The sequence below is a fragment of the Triturus cristatus genome, chromosome 9, assembly GCF_964204655.1.
Source record: "Triturus cristatus chromosome 9, aTriCri1.1, whole genome shotgun sequence".
In the NCBI taxonomy this organism is placed as follows: domain Eukaryota; kingdom Metazoa; phylum Chordata; class Amphibia; order Caudata; family Salamandridae; genus Triturus; species Triturus cristatus.
The window spans coordinates 422062628-422084621 of NC_140592.1; the positions used below are offsets into that span (position 1 = coordinate 422062628).

At 47.2% G+C, this 21994-nt stretch overlaps 1 protein-coding gene across 2 annotated transcripts in view; it reads right to left on the reverse strand.

Annotated features, from left to right (window-relative positions):
• Positions 1 to 21994, reverse strand: part of LOC146798082 (cytochrome P450 2G1-like) — a 909417-nt gene that overhangs the window by 86562 nt on the left and 800861 nt on the right. For both annotated transcript variants that reach the window (XM_085625297.1, XM_085625296.1), the window contains one exon: positions 12962 to 13149. In XM_085625297.1, the coding sequence (XP_085481423.1) occupies positions 12962 to 13149 (188 nt within the window). The remainder of the gene's footprint in view (positions 1 to 12961; positions 13150 to 21994) is intronic.

Consider the following 21994-nt stretch of genomic DNA (forward strand, 5'->3'; position numbering starts at 1 on the left):
ACTGAGCGACCATTTTGCTCAGAGTGTCGGTTTATCCCTATTTAGACATTATATAGGTAAGGCCAACAGCCCAAATGCTATTCTAGAAAATAGTATTCTAACCAGCCAACATGGTTACACCCTGAGTTGGGAGAAAGTGGTACCCTCAGATTTTATGGCTGGGGTGATAACAAACTGTATGAGGCGATTAAGGTATGTTTGGATGAAAACACTGCACCTAAGGATATTATTGACAGTTTTATTATAATCATAGATTACATTAAAAAGGCGCTTATTATTAATATAAAGCGTAGGAATCACTGTAAAAGGAGAAAGGGCTGGTTTGATCCAAACTGCACTCGGGCCTATAGAAACCTTAAGCATGTCCTGCATAAAGAAGTTAAAAATAGGGACAAAATTAGAGAGGCACGGAAAGAGTATAAGCAGGCTCTAAAGGTAGAAGAGATAATTTGAAAGTAGAAGCCTGGGCAGCCCTCCGTGAAGCATCAATTGCTAAAGATCCTTGTGCATTCTGGAGGGCAGTTAATGCTCCCTTCTTCAGAGAGAAGGCGGTATCTACTATTGAGGTGGCCATCCCAGAGAACAGATGGATAGAGCACTTCTCGCTTTTGTATGATGTAACAACCCCACAGTCACATGAAATGGGGGGTATTGAGGGTGACCGTGACACAGTATCAAGGGACATTACGGAGAACCAAGGTTTACTGTCTAGGGACCATGGGAAAGTAATGTCTTTTGAGCTTAATGAGGTAATACTGGCCATTGTTGCAAGTTCGGGAGGTAAGGCAGTGGGGCCGGATGGTGTCCCTGTCGATATTGTTAAAACTAATATTGCTTTTTGGGGCCCGCTATTGACACAAGTATTTAATGCATCAAGTTCGAATGGTTTTATTTCAACTTGGTATGAGTCCATCCTTGTCCTAATATTTAAAAAAGGGGATAGGAACGACCCAGCCTCTTATCGACCAATATCGTTGTTAGATTCAACAGTAAAAATTGTAGGTCGGGTCATATTGAACAGGATCCATGATTGGGCAGAAGAGAGGTCGGTGATAAGTGACTTACAATTTGGTTTTCGTAAAAAATTAGGTACTATTGAGCAGGGTCTAAACTTAAATATTTTATTGAATAAGTACCTTAAGGCAAAAAAGGGGCCCTTGTATTTGGCCTTTGTTGACCTATCATCGGCATTTGATTGCGTAAACCATAATAAGCTGTGGCATATTTTAGAGGAATTGGGCGTCAAACTAGTTTTAATCTCCTTTATAAGAGAGTTTTATTTAAGGGCGTGGGCACGGGTAAGGCTTGGGACGGGTAGAGAATGCACGGGACACTTTAATGTGAAATGAGGTGTTAGGCAGGGGTGCGTCCCTGCACCGTTTCTTTTTACTTTGTATATAAACAATATTGAAAAGCTTTTAGTCCAAGAATGTAAAGACGTACCTGAGGTCGGTAAGCGCCCCATTCCCGCATTATTATACGTGGACAATGCGGTCTTAATGGCACGCACCCCGTTGGAATTGCAAAGGGTGGTTTCCAGCTTTGCTAATTTTATGTCTGAGAGAGGTCTCACAATTAATTCTTCTAAGACTTCTATAATGAATTGCGGGACAGAGTGCATAAAGTCAAAATCTATCTATATTCTTAAAAAACGGATAGAAACTACAAAGATATTTTCCTATCTGGGGATATTGTTTGATCGTACAGGTTCATGGGTGCAGGCTGTCAAAGCAAGGAGACTTCTATACATTAAGACCCTATCTTCCCTATCTAATTTCAGCAGGAAATTGGGCAGACGCCCAACGGTGGAAGTTTTAGATATCTATAAAGCGAAATGCATTAATGCTGCTACGTATGGAGCAGGCATATGGGGATACGCGGACATGGGCTCACTCCGGGTAGCTGAAAATATGTTTTTGAAATTTTTATTGATGGTCCCTAATAGTACTTCCTCCTTTGTTTGCCACAGTGAATTAGGACTCGTATATTTGGAAGATATTAGAAGGATTCAACCATTCCTATTGTGGCACAGGATATGGATAACAGAGGAGACACACTTTAATAGGAGAGTACTAGAAGATGGTAGGGGCCTGGACGGGGTAGTAGGGATTGGATGGTTGGCATATGTTAAATCATTTTTATGCAATATAGGACTTCATGAATTTTGTGATAAACCGCTAACTATGGTTGGGACGGGCAGGAAAGATTTAAAGAACATTTGTTTGAATTTCCTGTCAGAACAGAGACTGAGTACTGAGCCGAATAAATCCTCAGTTCAGGCACACAATCTCATATTAACAACTTTTAGTCTTCAACCATACCTACGCCTGTCTATGAGTGACTATGAGCGATTTTTACTTGTGCGTTTTCGCCTGGGTACCTTCTATAGATTAATAAGTCTCCCTGTTGCTAATGACTGGTCAAAACAGCTCTGCAAATGTCCGTGTGATGACACCTCTGACCAGTCTACAATCCACATGCTATTCTTTTGTAAATTCTATATCCTACAGAGAAAAATATGGATTGTCCCTGTTCTAAAAGAATTGGGTATGAGGTCCTGTCGCCCAGCTTTTTTGGCACTCCAACAACTGGAGACAGTTTTTATTGTAGCCGCTGTAACTACTTTAAAAAAAAATGTTTTTAGATCTAGGAAATCGATTCTAATGTGATAACAATTTTGTATGTGCTTTTATGGTTATATTTTTCGTGTAACCGAATAAAGTATTATTGAATTGAATTGAATACTAAGGCAACACGTTTCCTAGTACAATGTCACTTCTGCTACTAAAGTTGCAAGTTTCCTACTAGAGCGTCACTATAGTTTATTTGATTCAGACCTCAACTGAGATCAACAAATACAGATGTAAAATTATTATTATTGAGTTTAAAATAATTAAAATGGTAAAACCTTTAAGACACAATATAGAATGAAAAATTAATAATGTTTTATCGTCTACTTATACAATATTCGATAAAATAAAATAAAGATGTTAAGCTTGTGCGTTTTACCTTTAGAACAGCTTCAAGAAACTTTTTAAATAGTTAAACAAGTTATGGCATACAGATTCATTGACTGGAGAATTACACAACATAATTAAATCATGGGCCAAGATAGCATTATACTTTAGTTGAATTGGGGTTATATATCGTCGTCGAGCCTCTACTGCACTCGAATTAGGACAGATTAATAAAACGTGAAGCAAATCTTGTGGCCCACCTTTCGGCGTATGGTTCCCTCCATTACTTTTATAGATTGCCATGTTTTAACTTGTGTGTATTCCATGGCATATGATAGAATCGGAGGGATTTTCATTCCATAAACCTCCAGCATTGGCATAAAATGTCTATTTCCTGTAGAATGATACAGTCTCTGTAGAGCCCCAACGTGAGATTCTGCCTTCCGACTTAAATGTTGGAGGTGGCTGAAGCTTGTAAATTATAAGTAAATATACGGCCCAACTAGACATACTCTTTTACTGTCTCGATTGGTTCACCTCCTAATGACCATATATAAGATAAAGGTTTCCTTCTGCCACTGAAAGGGAGAGCTTTAGTTTTAGTAATATTTGGCACCAGGAAATTTTCAGTTGCATATTGATTTAATTTGTTCAGGTTTCTTTGCAGGCCTATCGGAGTACGATCGAGTATAACGATATCATCGGCATGCATTAAACAATGCATGTCAACTTGTGCTAAGTTCGGAGGGTGATTTTTAATTTGGGCGAGACGCCCCGGTAAATCACTAATATAAATAGAGAATAATAGGGGGGCTAATAAGCATCCCTGTTTCAGCCCATTCTTCATGGGGAAAGGTTTGGTCCCCCCATTTGGACTCTACACCATGTTGATGTATGAAGGGAAATTATTATTGTTAAAAGATTTATAGAAATCCCCAGATTCGCCAATTTTCTCCATAGGGTCAATCTGTCTACACTATCGGAAGCAGTAGAACAATCAATAAAAACACAATATAAAGTTTGGGCATTTAACGTAACATATTTGTCAAGTACTGTTGTTGACATGCTTTGGGCGAAACCCAGTCTGTGACATAGGGATCACTTTTCTCAAAAAAGCCCAGTCTTTTAAGTGTTCCAAAACGCAAGCTGCAAAGATCTTACCGGTGGCTTCGAGAAGAGCTATTTGTCTGTAGTTTGAAGGATTCGTTCTTGAGCCTTTTTTAGGAGAGGAACCACCACACTCCCCCGCCAAGATTCTGGTATTTCCCCACTTTTCAGGCAATGTTGGAAGAGTGGGACTAAGAATTTACTCATGTCGTCTGCGTTTTTTTGTAAAACTTTAATTGGGATCTTGTCTAGTCCCATCGCTGCATATGACCTGGCAGAGGATATAAGAGTAGAAATTTGTGTGGCTATGATTTTCATTGGTTCCTGCTCGCATTGGCTCTTTAACGTTTGATACTGTCTGGAGAAGATCAGATGCTGATGATTTGGTTTATAAAGCCTTAGAATATACTTTTCCCAGTCAAATGATGAGACTGGTGTGGCTTGAGCAGATTTCCTTATCCCTATTTGTACAGAGATTATGTTCCAAAACGTTTTATTATTTCTGTGTTTCACTGCAGAATGGATGTTGACCCAGACAAGATCTTTTAGAGCCTGCCTTCCTCTCTCCTTTTTCCGTTGGTGGAGTTTTTTCAGTTTCCTTATTTCACCTTGTCTTATCACACAGAAAGAACGGAATTGATTTCTAGTCAATTTATGCAGTTGTCGAGAATTATTTTTGGCTTGTTTTCCTTTTTGAAGTATTTTAACATTTTCACGCCTTGCTGTGTTTCCTTGGAGAGAGGCAACAACGATTGAATTGTAGCTTCAAATCTGTTTATAGGATTACCTACACTACTCACGATTGTTAGCAGAACTTGGGAGATTTTATGGTTTATTTTACTGATTTTTTTTGGATTCCAGTGGATCCTACCAGTTTTGTGATGTCTAACTGCCCGTCCTTCCAAAGAGCAAAGAGACCACGAAGATGTATGTTGTGTGTAGACATCAATTTCTACAGAAAGTAATGCATGGTCGCTTTCGTGGATTTATTTGGTGAAAAATGATTAGACCCTCAAAAATAGGTCTAAACTACAGATAAAATAATCTTTATTTGAGGACTTGGTTGGACCCAGTCTAGTGTATGCTGCCGAAGTATCACCATCAATTCTCTCGTTTATTATAACGCTGTTAATTGCTTGATAGATGACAAGAGCATTTTCCCCCTTTTATCTGCTTTTATCTTATCGGGAAAGACAGGAGTTGGTATTGAACATGCTACTTCTTGTGGAGGTTTCCCCCTGTTATTAAGCAATGCGTTTGAAATCTTTCCATCGAAGTCCCCAGCTATTATCATCATAGGAAATCCCCTGACTTCTAAGATTAATTCGATTTTCTTGAATGCTTTGGTCAAGAGATGATCTTTTGAGGTTCCTGATGGGAAATAAATATTAAAAAGTAAGAGATTTGATGAAGGTTCCATTCTTTCTTTTCGGCATTTGATGCTAATGCATTGGAGATTTAGAAGTGAGAGCTCAATTTCTTCCGGGTCCCAGTCTATCTCCTCTCTCAGAAGGATTGCAAGACCTCCTTTTGAGTTACCTTTTCTAGAGGCCTCTGCTGCTTTAACAAACACAAAATATTCTTTTTGAGAGTAGGTCTCTAAGGACCATGTTTCTTGCAGTAACACAATAGAAGGTGAATTTTCTAGAACAGAAAGCATCTTGTCAGTAGTCTTTCATGCGATGTTGCATGAAACTATTAATTGTCTATCCCTAAAAAGGCAATTTCAATTCCTTGCCCGGCTTATTGCTGTTCAGAGATCCCGCTATCCAACCCCAGAAATTTTCATCCGATAACGGCTTTTGCCTTGAATCAACTCCATCTTTTATAGAGATCAGCAGCAAGCCGTCTTGCACAGGCTTCCTTTTTTCACCTCGCGCGCACTGCTGGTTGAAATTACTGTTAGTATTGTCTATAATTTCTTTGTCATCTCTCAGCTGGTCACAGGCAGGGCTGGCCTTTTTGACTATGGTAATATTGAATCCGTTTTTATGAAGAATGTCTTGTTCTTGAATTATAATAGCTGAAACTACATTTGACCAGAACTCTATGCAAGCCCCTGAGCAGGTCGATTTGTCAGGGAAAGAAACTAATTGTATTTCTCCTGTAGTTAATGATTGAAGTAGTCTAATTTTGCGTAATAGTTTGATTATTCTGCCACAGTTTAATGGACAAGTGCAGCTGGGAGATATATCTTTAAATTCTAAGAAGTTTGAGACGGGGGATTTGGAGTCGCCCTGAAAGTCCTGATAGATATGTTGATCTTCTGCAGTACGTTCATTAGATTTTAATAATTTTGTTGAAACATTTTGTGCTAAAGGATTTAAGACTTTTGTGTCTTTTCTTTCGATTAGTGGAATTTTTGGAGGTGACTGCTGACAAGTATTTAGGGACCCGTTACTACTGTCCTTGACATGGTTAATTTCTTCCCCTTCTTGCTCTATAAGGCTTGTTTGGAGAACTGTTACTTTTCGTGGAGCATTTTTCGATATTCTCCATTTAGCTCTTTTCTTTATCAGTTTATTCTTGTTATTTTGCCCAATCTTGTGTTTCTCTTTTTTATGAGGCGTTCTTGCGGGTTCCGATTGTAATGATTGATTCCAGGTTGGGGCTTCCCCTGACCCTCTCCCGACAATTATTCGAGATGGGGAGAGACCAGTTTGTTGTTCTTTTACTTGAAAAATTGGGAAAAAAGATATGGGGTTATGAATGGCTTTCCCCTTTACACTTTCTGGGCAAGGGTCTTTGAATAATTTTCGGAGGGAATACATTTCATCACCATTGAGACAATTAGATTTTTGTTTCTGTTTTGTTTGTTTTTTTCCCGTCTAAGTTTCCGTCTGATTTGCCCCGTTTTCTTGCAATCGAGAATTGCTGGAGACTGGGGGTTTTAAGAGACGCTTGTCTTTCCTGCCTGTGTCAAGCTGTAAATTAAGAGATTGCGAATGGGCTATTTGAACAGGTTGATTTAGTTGAGTCAATTGTTTTTTTCCTTTTTTTCTCTACAAGATATTGAAGGATTCCTGTTTGAGTTTCCAATATCTGATCCGAGTTTTCTAAGTTCTTTTCCAAGAGTGTTAATATAGAGTCCATGATTCTCTGCAGTGACAGAGTGGTGCTTGATACAGGATCTTGCCTGTTTACTGATTGCGGCAAAATGAACGACAGGAACTCAGAGGATTGTGAGAAGTTATGTTCCATCTCTAGCAGATTATTCGGTGTACTAAATAATATGTGGACAGGCTGTTTTTGAAGATCTTTTGTATCAGGATGACAAGGCAAATTGAAATTTAAGTCTGGAAGGGTGAAATCTGTTGCTGCGATTTGTCTGAGGCCTTCTTGGATTTCTGTTTTAACAAAAAGCCCTGGGAGGTCTTTCATGGGCAGAAGATCCACAGTCTCTTTAAACTCTTGGGAAACTGTTAAGTCTTGGACTTTTGGGGGGACTGACAATTGAGCACTTTGATGAGCTACATCCTTGAGTAGAGGGGAATTGAAGACTAAGCTCTCCATTCTAACGCCGACTGTATCTAGAGCGTCACTTTTTCTACTAAAGCACCATGTTTCCTATAAAGCGTCACCTTTCCTACTCAAGCATCACCCTTCCTACCCGTTCATCTTGTTTCCTAAAGGGTCACTTTTCCGACTTGAGCATCACCTTTCCTACTCCAGCATCACCTTTCCTACTCAAGAGTCGTGTTTCCTAAAGTGTCACCTTACCTAATTGAGCGTCACCTCTCTGAATGAAGTGTCACCTTTCCGACTAAAGTGTTGTGCTTGACTGACGCCTGGCTAGTGAAACGGACAATGCATTTTGTTTTAATTGACGCAACTAGCCTTTGTGCGTGGGACAGTGTGTAGATTGTTGTAATACAGGTAAACACTCCAACGATCACTGTTCCTGCTCAAAATATTTTGGCAGACATGTTTGAAGACTTGGGATGGGTCATATGTGTGTGTTAACAGTGTGCATATGTGTGACTCCTTGCATTCATGATGCAGTACACAGTTGCGCAAAGCATTCCTGTAAATGTGCAATAGATAGATTCGCAGCATGGGCCCATGCTGGTCAACAGGTCTACTTCTAGCTGACGTGATGTGGGAAATGAACACAAAGACCAAGATTGGATTACGTCTGGGTGGTGAACTCCACTCCGCTCGCTTAGTTTGCAGAGTTTTACGCACTCCATGTACAGCGGGGCTTGTGGAGTTTTTTTTCTCCCTCTCGCTTGCCAACATCAAGTTGGCGAGCACAAGGGAGGAAAATCCACCTCCCGGCGAGATTTTTCCTCATTCGCGATTTTCAACGTCAAGTTGTAGAGCGCGAGCATGGAAAATCAATCTCCCGGCGAGATTTCTCAATGCGGGCGGTCAGATTTCTCATTGCCAGTGGTCACGTATGCTTGTGAACGCTCACATTGAGAACCCGTCCGTTTGCGTCGAGAAAGCTGCCGCTCGAGTATAAAATCTACTCGAGGCACAGAAAGGAATCTGCCCCCGCTTGCGGTGTGCATTGTGCCGTTTGTAGTGATTACACAGTGTGGACAAACACCCGGCGCTGAAAATGACTGCGAACGGCATTTATCTAATGAACTTCGCCTCTTGCGAAGCTCCGCATAGCACGGCAGAGTTGTTTTTGTACTCCGCAAACTCTGAACAGGCTTAGATTGGATTCATAAATGTATCTGCTGTTTGAACATTCATGATGTGGTAATTTTAGCTACATCACTGTACATGTGATTCAGATGAACAACTATTGCACAATATCAAGACAGCAGAACCTGGCGTTCAGCAGACCAAAGGTTTGCTCAACAACATTTCGGGTCTTGCAGAGTGCCTGGTTGTAGTTCCTCTATGGTTCGGTCTGGGGTTATATGCATATGCGGTCATGAGCCTTGGCTGGAGACCATATCCTTGGTCAGCTGAAATAGAAAGAGATAGGACAATTGTCAATGCTTTGGGTCACTGCTACAGATGCATTCTGGTCCATATGCGTAATGTGAGTTGAATGGTCATACACATTTCTAACATTTGTTCACACTATGTGTTACTCATGGAGTTGGTCAAAGGTGTACACATGTTTCCTCCATTACTCTTTGTAAAGGCAAATGGTGAGCATAGGTTGTGATATGGTACACGTCTACATCCTGACTTACATGTTGATCCTGTAACTTTCTTTGATGGCTTCCTGGAGATGATCATGGCCACTCTATGTCATGTGCTTCCACTACATGTGTAAAGTAAAAGATTGGTGATCTGATAATTTGCTAGTTGATCCTCCCTAGGTAGGTTGTGACATGACTGACAAGGTTCACACTGACACAGCCATAAGTCCATGGTAATGCACAGATATTGTTGGTGACCTACATGACACTTTCATGGTACACTTACTTGCCAATGTGATGTTGAGTCATACACGCGGTGCAGTTCACACATGTCACATGGATTGTTACGCTATTCATTGTCTGCCTTACACTATATTTTTGGGCATAATAGTTATCATGATGTACTTTGCTTCACTCATATGTATTGCAAGGTGGGCCATGCTCATGTGGGACAGACTGATGTTGTCATGAGGAGCTGTGTACTATATGAGTATGTATGTTCAGGAGTAGAAGTTGTTGGGGATTCTGTAAGTGCATTCCTAATATTTATTCTCATAGCTGTGAGAGATCCATGTTGAGATCGGTGCCCCGAGCAAACTGTGTTGCCTTGTCCAGGTTGGCTATTATTCTTTGTTGAAAACTTTGGGTGTGTTAACATGTATGAGCTGTGGATTTGCTTGACACATGTGGCATGATGCAATGTGCATATATGTGGCACACCCCTAGTACTAATGGGCTGATCTGCTCCGACCGATACTGAGAAGGGTATTCAGTGATCCATTTCTGACTGTTAGTGGGTCTATTACGTACTTGGGTTTTGCTTAAAGTTCAAGTAGACCATTCCAATATTTGCCATTCTGGAAGGGTTAATTTATGATGAAGTGCCTGAAGATCTATGCATCATACACACTCTCTGGGTATTTGGCAAGCACGTTGGTGAACATCCCCCGATACTTGACGATGGCCTGGACATTGATGGAGTGAGTGTACTTACGGTTTCTGTAGAGATGGGATGTTGCTGCATGGGGAAGCAGTTGCACTTGTGTGCAGTCAATGGCACCTAACACATGTGGAAAATTGTAAATGGGATAGAAGTTTTTCTTGATCTCCAACTGCAGTTGTTGTGTGTTGGGGAAGAGGGCCTACAGTGGCATTAGGAGGATGATAGCATCCAGGACAAAGGGTAGACAAGCTGATAATAATGGCTGGGAGATTCCTGCCACTCTGCCTGTTGTGATCTGGAATGAGCTTGATGCCAATATGTGTAGGACAGCCATGAGCTTAAACTGGGGAGGGATGTTGATGGCCCTGGGAGTTTGTATTAGGAGCCTGGTGGTATCTGGTGTAGCAGTTGGACGAAGGACTCCCTCTTGAGCCAATAGTAAGTGATGACCTTTTCTTCCCTGAGGTCAATTAGAGTAGCTCACTGTCAATAAAAAAACTCCCTTCTCCTGCGCTGTGCTTTGTGGTGGTGATTGCCGAGGGGTGGGTGGTTGGGGTGGTGGTGGTGATCATCGTCTCCTTGTGACTCCCAGTTGCAAAATAAGCACCTCCATTGTGTAGCTGTGCCTGCCACATTGTTCTCTCTTACTTCTCTTTATATACCAATGTCAATGCATCCTTTCCAATACTGTGGTTTCACAGGTCTATGAAATTTGATGCTATTAGATCTCTGTGTGTCTCAAGAAGACGATTCATAACCTTTGTTAAAACTAATAAATATGCATGCATCTTTTTTACGGTGGAAATTATGATGGAATACCTACCTTGCGTATTTTAATACTTACGTGACCCAGGAGGTTCTGATGCTGGTTTCTTTTATGCAAGACTCCAAAAAGGGAGGCGTCTTCCCTGATACGTCAGCTTGCAAAAATGGAGTACTGACAGTGCTGGCATTGTGTCAAAATGTTTGACGTATTGGCGATGTAACTCCTTGTAAATAAGCCCCTCAGTGTTCCTTAATGATTATTTATTTTCAAATTGGTAAATATGCATATATGGAAAATCAGCTCTGGGAGATCCTACCTATTGCAGTTCAGTACCTTACAATTCTAAATAACATAAAAACATATTCAAATTTGCTCTATCCTATTTTTGCTTGGAACTCAGTTATATGTGCCACATCATAATATAGGTAGTCCGGTCTCCTGGAGCACAGTATCATGCACATCAAAGTTACTAGGTCACTATGAGAAAGAGTCAACACTGGAATGTTTACTTTATCTTAATGTGTGCTTATAGGGAAGTACTCAGGCCTAATCCAGATGAGCTGGGCCATATTTATATATGGGTCGCATCGCTTTTCTACGGCACATCAGGGTGCAACCTTCCGTGGCTGTGTGTGACTTCATAAATCCAGAGTAATGTAACGCAGTGCAAATCACTGCACTGCATTACTCTGCCCTGGAAAGACGTTCCATGGGTGGAGTGTGTGAGTTACCATGAAAACCCCATGGGTTTTGATGCATTCCGAGATTTACCACAACTTGTAGTCCTGGGAATGAGTCAAAATACTAAGCCTTCCTGGGAAGGCGTAACAAGGAGAAATGTCTTTATTTCTCATTGTTTTTACCTCTTCCTATGTGTGCTGCATTCTGTAGCAAAGCGGTACAAAAGGGGGTGGTGATGGATGGAGCATCAGAACCAATCAAACACTCACACCCAGTCAACAGATCCGGGTTTGATCCATCACCGTTCTTTAGCCCACTCTGCCACCGCAGTTCAGACATGGCCATATGCAGATCAGTCTGACCCTGTGCCTCATGGGAACAGTCCAGCCCGAACTGCCAAGCCATGCCTTCCCTGGACCGGAAACAAGCTTCCTAGGACCGGTTTCTGGCATTTCAGCCGTCTTCAGCCAGGCTTGCTTGAATCCAGTGGCAAAGTGAGCAAGGGACTCACGTCTGAGCATACCCTGCCAACTTATGGCGAACAAAGCGGTACAAAAGGGGGTGGTGATGGACGGAGCATCAGAACTAATCAAACACTCACACCCTGTCAACAGATCCGGGTTTGATCCATCACCGTTCTTTAGCCCACTCTGCCACCCCAGTTCAGACATGGCCATATGCAGATCAGTCTGACCCTGTGCCTCATGGGAACAGTCCAGCCCGAACTGCCAAGCCATGCCTTCCCTGGACCGGAAACAAGCTTCCTAGGACCGGTTTCGGGCATTTCAGCCATCTTCAGCCAGGCTTGCTTGAAAATCCAGTGGCAAAGTGAGCAAGGGACTCACGTCTGAGCATACCCTGCCAACTTATGGTGAACAAAGCGGTAGAAAAGGGGGTGGTGATGGACGGAGCATAAGAACCAATCAAACACTCACACCCAGTCAACAGATCCGGGTTTGATCTATCACCGTTCTTTAGCCCACTCTGCCACCCCAGTTCAGACATGGCCATATGCAGATCAGTCTGACCCTGTGCCTCATGGGAACATTCTGTAGCACACACAGAAAGAGGAAAATGCCTCAGGGAATGTTTTTCGGGCAGGAAAGCGCCCCTCACTGCACAAAAACAACCCTGCTTACAATATAGGCACTCTTGCACCACTGTGCAAGAATGGCTGCATTGGTGCTAGGCAGCACATCGTGCACCAATGCTGGCTGTACTGTGCTAAATATGCCGCATTCCTGCCCTTTCTCTGTCACATAGCTCAGCATAACAAGATGACTTGCTGCGCTGCATGACTTCTACATAAATATGTCCCAGAGTATGCAATGGTTTGGTGCAAAATACATTGGAGGCTGGGCTACTCTTGCTGGAGTCACTAAAATAATTCACAATAACTGACCTTTGGGAGCATGTATCCTCTGAATTGAGTATCCTTTGTCACTGAACGTGGAACATTCAATGGTATCACATTACTGAATCTTTGAATCTCGTGGATCACTGCCTCTGTGTATGGCATATTCACTCTGTCTTCAAAGGCAGGGCTCCTGTTAGGACCAATGACTCTGTATATCTCCACTTGTAGCTTCTCTGTTGGGAAATACATAGAAAGATTAACCAAGGTGTTACAGCAAGAACATACTAAACAGGTTTCTTGGAATATTGATAGTCTCATTTAGATTTGAAGGAGAACATCTATTGAAAATATAATATGAGTATAATCCGGAATTATTAATAATGTTTTCTTTTATTTGTAGTTGTATGTGCACGTATCGTCACATGTTAAACATGCACATTTTGTATTTCATATTAATGTTAGCCTGACTAGGCCTGCGTTTCTTTAACGTGAAGTTGTCTTTTCTCATTTTGCTTGCAATAATGTTTTCCCTTGCAGGTGCCTTCTCGTGGATTTATTAGTAAGAGTTAGGAGGACAATGTTTTAGAGATAGCAAGGCTGGGAAAGAAATCCTGGCAAGAATGTGATGGTCTTATATTTTACAAGCGAGCTGTGCCAGGATTGGCAAGTTGTTCGAGGCTGAGAAATTCTGTCTTAGTTGAGACATTGGGAATAGGGATCAATGTTGAAAGCACTTGAACACTGTTTTCTCATTGGATGACGGTGGTGTGTTCGAGATAACACCATCTGAATCTCATGTTTTTCCCTATATCCTGGTGTTCACCCAGTTCACAGTAGAGCAGATTACCTTTGGACTTTGAGAGGTATTGGTCTCTATGCTTCCCTTATTCCTTTCCGAGTGTGGCTTCATGCTAACACTTGTTCTTTTTGTGGAATATTTCTATTGGAGGAGAATCGGAGTTTCCTTAAGGAGCACCGATTTTATGTGTTACATTATGCATCTTTGTAATTGCTTTTTCTTCCTGCTTCCTACTTCAATGAATGAGCTTATTTAAAAATCGGAATTTACCTATTGCAAGTCTGTCTCTCACTGATATCACGAATTGTATACATTCTGGACGAATTGCAAATTTGTAATAAATCTAAATGTTATCCTCCGATTCCTAGTCTTCTTTGTGTGGCCATATTGGTTGCACGAATATTAAAATGTCTGATTGCATATTAACTTCCTTTTTGCCTCAATCATGTTAAAACAATTCAAGGTGGAAGGAGAAGCGGGAGCCTCCCAAATCCGCCGCAGCAAGCAAATGCAATGACGACTTGACCATGACATGAGATTTAACAATTGGCTTTGCGAGCTCTGTAGACTTTCTTTGAAACCCTCTGAACTGATGAAAAACATACTTGGCCCAGATCTTATCCTTTCTAGCTATTCCTCCAGGATTGGTAAATAAATCAGGTCTGCCTACTTCATAACATAAGGTCTCAACATATTTCAGCCTTTGGATTTTAATTGAATATCCGACCTGAAATCCTTATTTAATATAGTGGCTTGACCCAGCTAGATAATCAGAGTACTAGGGCTCCAGAAATGTCTACAAAATCTACTTTTCTCGATCTAGAGGAGAACATGTGCACCATAACAGACTGAATAAAGACATATGCTGGTATGTATTGCAACCATCTGTTTAGAGGGTTTGTTGCGGAACATAGAAGCAAAGTCAAAACTGAGCCCTGTTATTGAAGAAAACATTTTCTCCCAGAGGACGAATGATTTACCTAGCAGCCTATATTGTAAACCATTACCACACTATCGGTAAACGCCTGGTCTTTGAAAATAATTTGGGGCCAAATCTGCAAAGAAATGATGTAACACAGTGCAGTAAGTAAAGTTGCGTTGCGTGAACAGGAGAGAAAAGAACAGATTTATATATACTAAAATGTGGTGTTCTGCTCTCTTCCTGTGCTAGTGCACTTTTGGCTGCCATATGCCAACGCAGACAGGCTTGCACCTTAGTGCAAGGGTGTCATCGTTGTGGTATAGTTTTATACATGAAGGGGTCTCCTTGTTATGCCTGTCTTAGGTTGAGACGGGACTTTTGTTAAAGTTCCTGTCTACAATTTTTCGGAGTTCGGGATTTGCATCCAATCTCACGCGTGGGTTGCATGGGAATGCCCATTCACCACCCATGGTGCACCCATGGATGCAAAGTATCCAAGAGTGCGCATTGCGCTGGGTTACTTTGGGTTACAATCAAATGCAAATCACGATTTGCTTTGGATTGTAAAACCTCCCAGTAGATTTTGCATTGATTCAGCATTAAAAAGGTAATGCTAAAACAACACAAAGCCTTTGAAAATCTGGACCTAGGTTTTTAACTGAGAAAAAGTTCTTTATTTAGTCTTTTTTTTCAAAGACAAATACCTTATTAATCAAGTTATTTTTTTTAAAAAAAGTCTGTTAATTGAAGCCTTTGTTTATGATGTGATGAGCGACAATACCTCCAAATTGGCAGCATAACGCTCCACAACCATGGGGGCATAGAAAACAGAGGGCTGTATACAATGGGTATTCACAACTGTGCGGGGAAGGACCTTACATCAGGTTGGATAAGGTGAATGGGATATAGTTCCTTGGTCAGGAGAAGTGATGCAGCACAGCCACAGCCACATGTGTATCAGGAAATCAACAAGGGGGGCGTGGCTTGGCAGCCGACGGGCATGGACGCGTGAGCACAGAGCTCCGCATCCAGCCCAGCCGAAATCCTGCATTAATCGTGGCCCCGGTGTTCCGAGAGCCCTGGAGGGCATCCCCGCTTGGTCCGGACCCCGTGGGCGGCGCTGCAGAGCGGAGCGCGGGGCCGGGGGCTGGCGCCGCCGCCGGAACCACGGAGGACGCGAGACGCTGCCGGCCATTTTGTGCGGCCTGTGAGAAGAGGGGCAGCCGCGGCCCACAGTGAATTGGTGGCCGCCCGGAGGCGTGGCACGCCCGGGCGGGGAGACCGGAAGTGGCGGTTCCGCCGAAGCGGAGGTTAGAGTGGGACAGCGTCAGGCTGGGACGGAGAGGCTTGGTGCTGGGGGCCCTTCCGCGGCCATCTAACTGTTGCGGAAGATCGGAGGAGAGGCAGCTGCCTGGAGCGTTGCGTGAGGCCTGTGGCGGGGGCGGCGGCCCCGGAGACAGAGCGGGAGCCCTAGAGGCGCTGGCTGGTGACCGGAGGGTGGACGGCCGGCTCCGTGGGAGCCCCGGAGGAGGTGGATTGGCTGGGCCTGGTCTGCGGCCCGGACCGAACAGCTGGAGGGCGGCGCCTGCATTGGAGGAGCGGCGTGAGTACGACGCGCCGGACAGCGGTGGGCCGCATCCTGTTACACTGCACGGCGGAGGGGACGGCCATCAGGGAGAGGTGTGGGGTCTCCTCACCGGGGCGCCTTGTGGAGTGCGGACAGCGAGCACTGGTGTCATCGTCGTTCAGTGGTGGGGGAGCGTAGCGCCCAATGGCAGGTGAGGGCAGTGTCGGCGCCCCGTGGTGGCCACTGCTTTGGGGAATTGGCCTGGAGGACGATTGACTTGCGGCTCCCTGGTGTGCTTCCTTCCCTGAGAGCATGGGCAAGCCGAGACCCAAACTGGGAGAGAACCCGCCGGACCCCGTGGAGGACCCAACCGGGGGCCGGGATGGCGGGACACGCGCTGACTCCGCGGCGGGCCTCCAGCAGCGCCAAATGGACCAAATCCTGCAGGCCAAAGCGGACACGCAAGCTGCGTTGCAGACCGACATTGCGCAGGTGTCGTCGGATCTGGGACTGCTTCGGGCGGACCACAGGAAGCTGGCGGACAGGGTCAAGCAAACGGAGGACACGTTGGACTTGGTGGCCCCGGCGCAGAAAATATCAGAGGTTCAGACGGCGGATCTTCTACGACGGGTGCTGATCCTGGAGAAGAGGGCCGAGGATGCAGAAGGGCGTAACCGCCGTAACAACATTCGAGTGGTGGGTCTGCCTGAAAAGATTGAAGGAGGTGACATGTTGACTTATTTGGAGACCTGGCTAAAGGAGGTGGTGGCGCCCGGGGGGCTCACGCAGTTTTACACCTTGGAAAGGGCGCACAGGGTCCCGGCTCGCCCCCCGGATCCGGGCCGACCTCCCAGGCCGGTAGTGGCCAGCTTGTTGCACTACAGGTACCGCGATATTATTCTTCAGAAGGCAAGAACCATGGGCCCCTACCAGGTGGAGAATGTCCCGGTCTCTAGCTACCCTGATTACCCCATGGAGGTCCAGCGCAGGCGCTCCTTTTTTCAGGCGGTGAAAAAGGCGTTACGGGACGAGGGATTGCAGTACTCCTTATTGTTCCCGGCCCGCCTCAGAGTGGTACTGGACGGTAAGACATTCTTCTTTAATGACCCCGCAGCAGCCTGGAGTTGGCTGGAATCGGTCCGGACTGGAGCTGCGGCGCATACTGACGGAGAGGTGCCGTCGGGGACCCGGGCGAGGGCCCGTCGTGGCAGACGCACCAAGACACGGGCGGCGGGGGTCGGATCACCGGAGGCGTCCCAGACGGCGCTGGAGAGGCAGGTGGCGCTGAGGGCGGTCTCAGTGATATTGGGGGCCGAGGCCTCCCAGCCCGGTGAAGAATCGGGCTCCCAGAAGGGTTCTGAGGCCTCCCTCTCAGATGGCATTGGCGGGGAGGCGGAGTTGCTGCCTGATGTTACCCCAGGGACAGCGGATGAACTGCTGGACGCTTGAAGGTTTGGGGTTTCGCCTGGATACCGTAAGAGGGACATGGGCAGGGTGGGTGCTGCTTGGAGGGGGGGGCCTCGCCTGGCTTTGCGGGGTTGGGGGAGAGGCCGGTGCCTGACGACGGACTGTGGGCGGGCCCTGTTGAGGGGACCTGGAGGAGGGAGCGGGGGGTCTGAGGGGCAGGGAACACCGGGGGGGGGACTTGCAGAGACTGGGCATGGATGTACAGAAGTGGACAGTCGACAAGCCCATCTGGCGCAGAGCCACCACCTCACCCTCACAGCTGTTGTGAGACCCTGGTGGATACCAGAGTGTTTGGTTTTTTCTTGGGGTGGTATTTGGATGGGTAACTGTGGTTTAGCACCTGTTCTGGGGACGGGAGGGGGTTTGGGGAGTTGGGGAGTTCCGTGGTTTCAAGAGGATGTCAGTGTGCCTCGGAGGGTCAGGAGAGGACGGTTAGTTAAGCGATGGGATGGGGACCCCACCTGAATTGAGATTTCTGACCTGGATGTGAGTGGGCTCACCTCCATGGGGAAGAGATACAAAGTCCATGCCTACTTGGTACGGAGAGGGGTCCAGGTAGCCTTCCTCCAAGAAACCCACTTAGACCGAGAGGAGGGGAAGGCTTTGCATCGGCGCTGGCGGGGCCAATTGTTCTATACTACCTTTTCGAAGTTTGCCCGGGGTGCCCTGATTTGGGTGAGGGCGGGAATGCCTTTCCAGCCTTTGATGACGCTTGTGGACCCGGAGGGCAGATTTGTAGCAGCACAGGGGAGACTGGACGGGAGGGACAAAGCTTTATGCAGTGTGTACGCCCCTAATGTAGATCAGGCTGCCTTCTTCTCCCGACTGTCGGGGCAATTAGCGGCGTATTTGACGGGAACGGTGGTGATGGGAGGGGACTTCTACTCCGTGACTGATGTTGAGTTGGATAGGTCCCACCCGCCCCTTGCACAGTCGGTGGTCCGTCGGGTGGCCAATAGTAGACGGGCTTGGCAGAACACTTGGGGGTTGGTGGACACTTGGCGGGCACGTCACCCGATGGATAGGGATTACTCCTTCTACTCAGCACCCCACGAGTTGTATGTCCGATTAGATAGCATACTGTGCTCACCTGATGCTCAGACTTTGATGCGGCATAGTGAATACTTGGCAAAAACCATCTCTGACCATAACACCTGTATGGGGGTGCTGCAGTGGTCCAGGCAGCGACAGGCGATTCCTACTTGGCGTCTTAACCCCCTGCTGCTGGAGGACCCGGTTTTCCGGGCTGAGGTTAGTGGTTGTGTGGAGCAGTATTTTGGGAACAACTCGGAAACGGCATCGAGTCGGGCGACGGAATGGGATGCGTTTAAGGCGGTTGTCCGAGGGGTTTGTATATCATCCACGGCTGGAGTGCGGGGGACATTGCTGCGGGAGGTGGAGGGGGCGGAGACCCAACTGCGGACGGCTGAACACGCGCATCAGGCGGGGGAGGGCACGATGGTTGCGGTTATCGAGGCGCGTGAGGGAGTGGCGGTGTGAGTGGAGAAACTCCGCTGTTTTGATCATAAAGACTATCTCACCCGGGCGCACGCGGAAAGAGATAAGGTGGGCTCCCTCCTGGCATGCTTGGCGACCCCGACGGCCCGCGGCACCCCGATACTTTCTCTGGTCGAGGCAGGGGGAACTCCGGTCTACTCTCAGGCGGGGATAAATAAGCAGTTTGCTAGTTACTACGCAGGGTTGTACGATAGCACTTTGCGGGGGGAACCTGACGGCCTGGACGAATTTTTATGGCGGCTCGGCTGACCCGGCTGGACCCAGAGACAGTGAAGGACCTAGGGGGTGCCATATCGCTGAGCGATATTCGCACAGCGATTAAGCACATGGCCCGGCGAAAGACCCCAGGGGCCGACGGCTTGCCAGTCGAGTTTTATGCGGCCTACCCGGATTTACTGGCGCTGCAGTTGCAGGTCCTTTACAGCGAGGCCTGGCGAGTCGGGCGCTTACCTGCCTCCGCTCGGGAGGCGATTGTGGTGCCCCTGTTGAAGCCTGGAGGGGAGGCCAGCGCCCGCACGGCGTACCGTCCGCTCTCCATGCTGACGGTGGATTATAAAATCTTGAGTAAAATATTGGCGGCCCGCCTGTTGACCCACATGACCACCCTGATTCACCCGGATCAGGCGGGCTTTATCCCTCAGCGTAACACGGCCACCTCTGTCCGACGGTTTCTGCGGGTGATGGAGATGGACCGGGATGAATACCCGGAGGCCTGCATGCTGTCGGTCGACATAGAAAAGGCCTTTGATAGTGTAGAGTGGCCCTATTTATGTCGCGTGCTGCGGGCATTTGGCCTGGGGGATGGTTTTGTGCGCTGGACCACCTTGCTCTATAACGATGCCACAGCCCGTGTGAGGACAGGGGCGACCATATTGGCCCCCTACCACGTGAGGAGGGGGACAAGGCAGGGCTGCTCGCTCTCCCCGTTGTTGTTTGCCCTGGCCATTGAACCGTTGGCGGCGCATGCCCGGCTGGGGCGCTCCAATGCTGGAGTACAATTGAGGGGGGAAGCCCACTATATATCCCTGTATGCAGACGATCTGCTGATGTTCTTGGCGGAGGTGGAGGGTGCGCTCCGAGGGACAATCGCCTTGTTGGAGTCCTTTGGTCGCCTGTCTGGGTTCAAGGTCAACTGGGGCAAGACATGCTTGTTCCCGCTGGCGCCGGGCGGACGGGCCCCCCAATCGCTGGGGGCAATCAGATGGGAAGGTAGCTGCCTGCGATATTTGGGGGTTGGTATTTACCATACCCAGCCTGACTTGCTGGAGGGGAATATTGGCAGAGCCATTCGAGGCTTGCGTGGTAGTATGGGTTTCTGGAGCACACTCCCGCTATCGTGCGCCAGGAGGGTAGCGCTGCTGAAGATGGTGGCGTTGCCACGCCTCCTCTACTTCTTTCGCACCTTGCCCGCCTGCGTCATTTTTCGCGCGCTTCGGGCATTGTCTACAGGCTTCATTTGGGGCCCGGGAAGGCGGCGGGTGGCTTTGACCACATTGCGGCGGCCGAGAGCGGAGGGGGGCCTGGCGGTCCCGGACTTTGAAGGGTACTACCTGGCAGCCCAACTCCAATGGCTCACGCAGGTGGTGGCTAGGGAGTATAGAGGCCCGGAGGGCCCGCAGGGTAGGTTAATTCCGCGGCATGTGCTTGCCTTCATAGTCCTTCAGCAGTGGTTGGAACTTGCCCAGCTTACTCTGGAGGAACGTACCCTCCGATTGTGCTGGAACAGGTGTCAGAGGAGGGCCGCCATAGCGCACCCCTATGCCACGGAGATCCCCTTGGGAATGTGTACGGCTCTCCCGCATGGGGGCGACTGGTCTGGACTAGCCGTTTGGGAGGAGCTGGGCGTGCAGGTAGTGGGCGATTTATTCAGAGACGGGGTGCTGTTGCCCTTCCAGGACTTGCAGGACTCTTATGGGCTTCCGCGGGGGGATTATTTACTCCACGCGGCCCTTGTAGCGAGCCTCCAGCGCCATTGGACTATGGGGCTCTCGGAGCCACCGGTCGCCGCGGGTTGCCAATATGTAGTGATGGCGGCGGGGACGGCCAAGGCCATTACCTGCCTCTACCACAGGCTGTCGACGGAAGGCCTACAGCCCCTTGCCGCGTTGAGGGGTAAGTGGGAATTGGACCTTGCGAAATCGATCCCCGAGACTACGTGGTCCACGCTGGTGCGGCGGGCCTGGAAGGGAACGCGTAATGCCCGGTTTCAGTTGGTTCAGTTTTTTACGCTGCACAGGGCTTATCTGACGCCGGTTAAGGTATTGCAATATTTTGGGGGTGCTCACTCTCAGTGCCCGCGGTGTGGGGGAGAGGGGGCTGATTTTCGACACATGTTTTGGTCCTGCGTGCAGTTGGGTGACTATTGGGCAGATGTTATGGATTGCCTGAATCAGGTGACCGACCGCTCTATTGCTCCGGAAATGGGGGCCTGCTTGTTGCTTTGGTTTCCCCACACCCGCCGGACGAAGGTTACCAGCAAGTTCTACGATTTAGGGTTGATTATGGCCAAGAGGGAACTGACTATGCACTGGAAATCCCGGGTGGGGCCGAGCTTCTCGCGGTGGAGGGCGGCGTTTGCGAGATGGGCAGGCGCGGAGGGTACGCTCCGGTTGCAATTGGCCCTTCGGAGGGATGACGAGAAGGCTCTGGCGACGGCCCGAGCATGGGAGGCGCTGGTGGTGGAATTTCAGGGGCTGATGTCTGACGCGGGGGGGCAGGTAGCACATCTGACAGACAGTGGGGAGTAGGAGAGGAGCGGTGGTGGGCACTGGACGCATTAAAAGTAGTCAGCCTTGGTTTTCCAGG